Raw genomic sequence first — 7,112 nt, 5'->3', positions numbered from 1 at the left:
GAAGAGGCACAAGCACCACGTATTGTATGTGGAAAAAAGTAGAAACGGACAAGAGTAGCTCCGTATCATGCAATGCCATATTCTTTGCCTTGTCAACATCTCTTCTGTTATCAACTTATAGCCAACACAACATACAAAAGAACAACAATAATGCAACTACATACGAATAGAAGCTATACATCCAAAATATATAACCTATCGTGTATCTCCAATGATTTCATCAAGCTTAGACGAAAGAAACCCATTTCTTTGTCGATTGCTAAAAAATTCAATTTAAACCAATGCCTCAAGTGACTCAGAACAAGTTAAACGGAAGGACTGTGATGACAATATACATACATAGGATCTAAAGTTTTGAAGGTACGGGTTCTCATCCTCAAAAAACATGGAATTCTGTATGTATGAGTTCTGCATCCAGAAATGCAAGGTCTTTTCTCTGCTTTCTTGGGGCAGTATGGAAATAAGTCCTTACAGTACCGTATTCCCTAAAAAAACACCCTAGGTGCCTATATAATGTTTGCCGGCTCATGTTGGCCAACAAACAGACGGTTTAAACTTATTGTGCTTCCAAAAATGTTACTATATGATTAAACATATAGCCTAAATAAATATAGCAAAAATGAATATCACAACAAATTATAGACTTGAAAAGACTATTAAGGGCTTATGGCTAGTTCTTCAGCCGTCCCTTCATTCTACTGCTTTATTGGCCTTGTGTGTGTTCACTAACTGCATTTGCACATCCTGAGAAACTGGTGAATGCTCCTTGTATTCCATGGTGAACTCACCTTTACCCTGTGCACACACAATGCAATACATGTATGAAAATAAATTTACATGTGGAGGGAAATCCCAAATGCCCTGTCTATGAATCGATTTTGTCTTTACCTGTGTCATTGAACGAAGTGCTGTTGAGTAACCAAACATATTGTTCAATGGTACCTGGAAAGAGGAGCAAATGATTTTTCAGCTATGATGGCACTAGCATGTATGGAAAATCACGTTTCTAAATGCACAGCATAGCATAAGCATGAAATACACCATATGCACAACTATAACATGACTTACATACATCAAAGGATAATTAAATATAATTTTATTCGACAACTACGACATTGATGCTCAAATGTCAAGACAACCTGAAGATTTTTACTTTACATGATTAAAGGATTGATTCAATCTCAAGAAAGATGAACCAGAGTTTAACTTAACACAAGGGTAGCCTTAAAAGTAACCTTAAAAGTTTATCCATAAAGAATAAAGGATTAATTCAATAGAATAGAAAGAACATCAACAAGAACCAGATACTGCCGTCAAAAGTTTAACCAATTGTTTGGAATGCAGCTAAGCCAAACTATTCAAGAGAAGTAAATTTCCACTTACATTGGCAGTAATTACAGAATCATCCCCATCTTGATCATTTCCAACTATAACACCTTTCCTCCTACACATAATTGGCATGCAGAAATTCAGATGAAAAAGGTTGAAGATCAAAGAATTGCTCAGTCCAAAAAACCATTCAAGTATAAGGACAAAGGCCGTGACTCACTTGTTAATATCACCAGCTACTGTACCCTGAAATTCTGTCGGTACTTTTAACTCAACCAACATAATAGGTTCCAATATCACAGGCCTAGCAGCACTATAACACTGTCTCACAAGTGAAAATAAGAAAATCCAGCAACAGTGAGCCAAAAAGAATAATAGGAAGGAAACCAAAAGAATAAATCAATTCACAGAGAACCATCATAAGCATTAGACCTACCTGTCTGAAAGCATAGATAGAAGCCAACTTAAATGCAAGCTCACTAGAATCTACCGCATGAGAAGCACCGTCAGTTATGACAACCCGGATATTTTCAACTGGATGTCCAATTAATGAACCTCTGTACATGAGAATAAAAGGCCAAAACATCAAATCATACACTTAAGCTATGTAAAAAGTCATCATTCCTTACATATGAGTTTCAGAAACATGGGAGCCAAAGAAATGCACTCACGAATTTGCAGCTTCTTTGAAACCCTTCTCAATCGCAGGAATAAAATTTGATGGTATAGCTTGTCCAACAATCATGTTCTCAAATTCAAACTTAATTGGAGACCCAGGCGGAAGTGGTTCAACATACCTATCAATACAAGAAATCAACAGATCACATCATTGGACAAGGTAGGAAAGGCTGGACAAACTTGCCAAGTAATAATTATACAAAGAAAATGAAAACAAAATCTTGAAACATAAATAGTTAGCCCAGATCAGAAAAGAGCAGTATCAGACAAGCGAACCAGGCATCATGAAACTACACCTACGATAGATATATCAATAAGATCTCAATGGAAAGATAAGCACTGCCCCCCAAAAAAAAAACGAAAAAAAAAAGTAAAATAAAATAAGCTACAGACAACTCAGCTGCTTACCCACACACTCGTCCATATTGACCCTGTCCTCCAGATTGCTTCTTATGTAGATAATCAAATTCAGCACGTTGAGTTATAGTCTCCCTGAAATTCACACGAGGCTTTCCAACAGTTGCATCAACCTGCTTTAAGGAACTTGAGTTACTTGAAAAGTGAAAATTTCAATTCTAATATTCTTAGAACCTTTTATTTTATATGCTCAACAAAAGAACAGGTGAAAACCTTGTATTCTCTCCGGATCCTTTCCACATATATATCCAAATGAAGCTCTCCCATTCCAGAGATAATTGTCTATGTAATAAATAAACACATTGTTAGTAAATGACGAAAGTAGTATATAGTATAAGAATAAGAAGAATCATTGAAAACAAATTTTCCATATCACACCTGCCCACTTTCTGCATCCAAGCCCACACGGAATGTAGGATCCTCTCTCTGGAAACGATTCAATGCCTTTGAAAACTATTTCAATGAAACAGGATTCATCATTAGCAAATACCAAAAGATATGAACAAGTGCGCGCACATGAGCATTTATACCAGAAAGCACTCACTTGCCCGCCAGAGTCCTTCGAAACTGGTTGAACAGCTAATGACATCACTGGCTCAGGGACATTCATAGAAGTCATGGTGTATTTGACAGACCCATTTGTAAATGTGTCACCTAGAAACGCAAAACCATACATTATGATAATCTAAAAGCTTTTCAGGCTTTTTTTAAGGGAAAATAATAGTGTTGTATGCTTAACCAACAATCAGTTTGGTATTTTTATTTCCCTAGCATAGTCAAGCTCCTTGAAAACAATTTAAACATCCAAAAATAGTATGAAAAGTGAGTAGTAGGACCTGAAGCACAATCTACACCAAAAACTGCAACTATTTGCCCAGCATGTGCCTCTTGAATGTCCTGCATGCATAAATCCCAAAGGGGAAAATATTAAATAAAACTACTATTTAAAGGTCCCACCATTCGCATAATTACTGAGACTGATGTTAAGAAAAGCCCAACCTCCATTTCATTAGAATGCATCCGAACCAAACGAGGCACCTGGGACAAAATGAAAAATATTTAGCTTGTATTATTGTATACTAAACCCCGAGGATAAGGTTAGCAGTTATAGAGCAAGGGAAAGAGGAGACAAACAAACAAATTATGTTAAAATGAAAAAATGTATTTCAGTGTCATGGAAGTCTATCACATAAAACGGAACACCAAAAATGACATATGTCCTGACTTAACAGAACCATACAATTTATGAACATTATAATTAATAAAAGAACCAATGTTACCCAATTTTGATGAGCAGTCACCTTGCGTATTAGGTTGGAATCAACATGCATATGGAAGATACTTGATCAAACATCATAGGTAACAGCATTTCAAAATCTCAACTGATAGTGTTTTCTATCAAAATCACAAAATGCTAACCAAGAACGCATTTTAGTTTGATACATGAATTTGTGGAGGTCCATCTAACTCAGCTCAAGACCAATTCACACTCACAGACAACAAATAAAACATCCACTACAAAAAACGGGATGTGTTTGCCCAAAAAGATCAAATAAAACAGAAGCTCAAGAAACGGAATGAAAAAATTAGAGCAAGAGAACATGAAACCAAAAAAAAAAAAACTTACCTTAATCTTCTTTCCTGTATTTACGTTGACTATAAAATCACCCTTCCGAACCACACCCTCGTAGACTCTTCACCAATATAAATTATTGTTAGGTAATTTAGCATGAAATACATACGCTACAACAACGGAAAATGATGCAGCAGCATTACCTCAGATATGTTAGCTGACCAAACCGCCCTTCCTCCAACTTAAAAGCTAATGCTACAAGTGGTCCATCTGGGGTTCCAGGCAACATTACCTACAAGAGAATTACAAAAGAATTACATTAAAAAAAGGTTTCTGACCAGATTCAGCAAAACCTTTTTGGGAGGACTTGAAGTATCAATTTTATACCTTTTCTTCATTCTTTGTTTGATCAAGAGCATAGTTACTGACTTCAATTGGGCATGGCAAGTAACTAAGGACACCATCTAAAAGCGGTTGTACACCCTGTGCAGAAGAGAAAGTATCAAATAAGTGGCATCTAATAATCCAACAGATAAATAAACAAATAAAATAATGGAAATTCTGATGGCTGCCTTATTGTCAGAAGTTGGGTGACTGAAATTAATGGGAACCAAAGAACAGAATTAATCATAAAATACCTTGTTTTTGAATGCACTACCCATGAATACAGGAACAAACTTCCGTGCTATGGTTGCCCTACGAACTGCTTCCTGCTCAGAGCAAGCTACAAATTTTAGAACTCACATCAAGTTCATAAATCAAGTAAAAAGAAGCAGCAACATATAGAATTGTAAGGTTAAAACAATAGAAAAATAAATGTTGTGGTCTACACTTGGGTAATAGTTAAGCTAATTTCACATTGTAACATTTGATGCAAGAAAAAGCCTCCATCATCCACCCGTACAGCACATATAGAGTACAATGAAAGACCATTCAACATGAAGGATCATCGTAAATCCAGTGAAAGGCCATCAGCCCATAACATCCATATTCAAATTTCAGAAGCAAGCATGGACCCTGAATATTTGATGGGCATCAAGTCAAAGTGAAGGCAGGCATGCTATTTTCTCTGCCATTTTTTAAATGCAAAAGGGACACTAGATGGGCAGCATCAAATACACTTTCTATCAGTAGAAAAAAAAGAATTAAATAAATCACCAGTCCCCGGACAGACCTCAAGATCAGCAGGGGAAATAGGCTCATCATTTAGAAATGCTTCAGCTAGTTTATCATCCACTTCAGAAACCACTTCTATTAGTTCACGTCTCTTTTCTGCAACTATGGCTTCCATATCTGCTGGTATACCCTCAGACACAACTTTTTCTCTGCAATAGTTATTATATGACGAAAAAGAAAGAACAGGAAATGAAAATGGCTGTTACACGAAGAAAAATTAAGTGAACCAGAGAGATCGAAACAAACCCGCTGGAACCATGAAAATAATAAGCTTTTAGCTGCACAAGGTCGATAAGTCCCTTAAAGTTTTCTTCCAAACCAATTGGAACTTGCACAGCCGCAGTATGATGCCGAAGCTTAGACCTTGCCTGACACCAGGCACAGAAACGATCAGAATGCCACTGTTAAATGTGTGAAGTTCAATAACATCAATTCAGTTACATGAATGTACCTGGTTGAGAACTTTCCATGGATCAGCTCCCATTCGATCGAGCTTGTTAATAAATGCGAGTCTTGGCACCTCGTATCTTCTCATTTGCCGATCAACAGTAATTGACTGACTTTGTACACCACCAACGCTACACAGAACTAAAATGGCACCGTCAAGAACACGCAGCGCCCTCTCGACTTCAATCGTAAAATCAACGTGACCAGGCGTATCGATTATATTAATCTGAAACAGCAGATGGAAAATTTGCACGTCATAATAAGTAACACAAAGAGTCAAATTAGGTCAAATTCAAAATACCATACGAACCTGGTAATCTTTCCAGGTGCAATACGTGGCAGCAGATTGGATAGTAATTCCTTTCTCTCTTTCTAAATCCATGGAATCCATCTTTGCTCCGACGCCGTCTTTCCCGCGAACCTCGTGGATCTCGTGGATCCGGCCGGTATAATAGAGAACCCGCTCTGTCAGTGTGGTCTTTCCCGAGTCGATGTGAGCGGAGATTCCGATGTTTCGGAGTCGTTCCATGGACTCTTTCCACCATGGTTCTTTGTCGTCCTTTGCTCGCGCGACGTTGCCAGCAGCGAAATGACGGACCTCGAAGTTCCCCAGGAGGAGGGCGGCGGTCGGGGAGGGGGAACAGTAGGGCGCCGCTTTGGTGGAGTACAAGGTGTAAAGGAGGCGCGGGACTGCGGATCTTTGGAATCGCGCCATGGTGGAATATGGGTAGTGCTGCTTGGTACGGGTAAAACCCTAAACCCAAAATAAGGGGTTTTTAGTTTCCCGTTCGGGTTCTGAAAATGGGGTGGATCAGGAACAATTCGGATTCATTTTCTCCGGTGGTCGGTTAATTTGGATATTCGTCCGGGCCTATTTGGTGACTTCATTTGTTTTACATAAGCCCATTAGTTCTTGTTCTAAATATGTAGTTGGGCCCTAAAACAATCCAAAAAGAGACCAACAAACCATAGCACAAGGGTCCCAACCTCATATCTCAACTAGACCTGTCCATGGGCCGGGTGGCCCGGCCCGACCCGATGGCCCGCCCGAAATATGGGAGGGTTCGGGTAAAAATATAGGCCCGAAATATGGGCTTGGGCAAAAAAACGAGGCCCGTTTAAAAAATGGGCCGGGCTCGGGCTTAACTTTTTTGGCTCGAGCCCGGTCGGCCCAAATATAATAAATATATATATTTTTTTATTTTTTAATTTTAAAATACTTTAAAAATATTTTTTTATTTTTTTATTTTTAAAATATTTTTTGTGTTTATTAAAAATCGGTAGTAGTGGGCTCGGGCTTATTATTTTTTTCGGTCGGGTTCAGGCAAAATTTTAGGCCCATATTTGGTAGGGTAGGGCCCGCCTAAGAGTTGGGCCAAAAATTTTTTCGGGCCCGGCTCGGCCCATGGACAGGTCTAATCTCAACCATACCACTAAGGTCACGTTTTGAAGCCAATGCCTAAACATAGGTGCTAGCCAATATCATGGCATG

General features: G+C 38.4%; 1 protein-coding gene across 1 annotated transcript; it reads right to left on the bottom strand.

Annotated features, from left to right (window-relative positions):
- Positions 1–305: 305 nt before the first annotated feature.
- LOC105797779 (elongation factor G-1, mitochondrial) lies at positions 306–6,428 on the bottom strand. Its single transcript, XM_012627705.2, has 20 exons — positions 5,931–6,428; positions 5,625–5,846; positions 5,420–5,541; positions 5,172–5,322; positions 4,636–4,707; positions 4,385–4,480; positions 4,201–4,289; positions 4,052–4,118; positions 3,424–3,462; positions 3,261–3,321; positions 2,969–3,078; positions 2,803–2,877; positions 2,638–2,706; positions 2,416–2,537; positions 2,001–2,126; positions 1,766–1,886; positions 1,550–1,650; positions 1,384–1,444; positions 889–942; positions 306–795 (listed from the first exon to the last, which is right to left on the bottom strand). The coding sequence occupies exons 1-20, from the start codon at positions 6,333–6,335 to the stop codon at positions 691–693; spliced, it is 2,268 nt and encodes a 755-aa protein (XP_012483159.1). The 5' UTR covers positions 6,336–6,428; the 3' UTR covers positions 306–690.
- Between the last annotated feature and the right edge of the window lie 684 nt (positions 6,429–7,112).

The sequence above is a fragment of the Gossypium raimondii genome, chromosome 7 (genome assembly GCF_025698545.1).
Source record: "Gossypium raimondii isolate GPD5lz chromosome 7, ASM2569854v1, whole genome shotgun sequence".
NCBI lineage: Eukaryota > Viridiplantae > Streptophyta > Magnoliopsida > Malvales > Malvaceae > Gossypium > Gossypium raimondii.
Note: the sequence above shows the minus strand (reverse complement) of the source record. Positions and strands in the feature narration are given on the sequence as shown.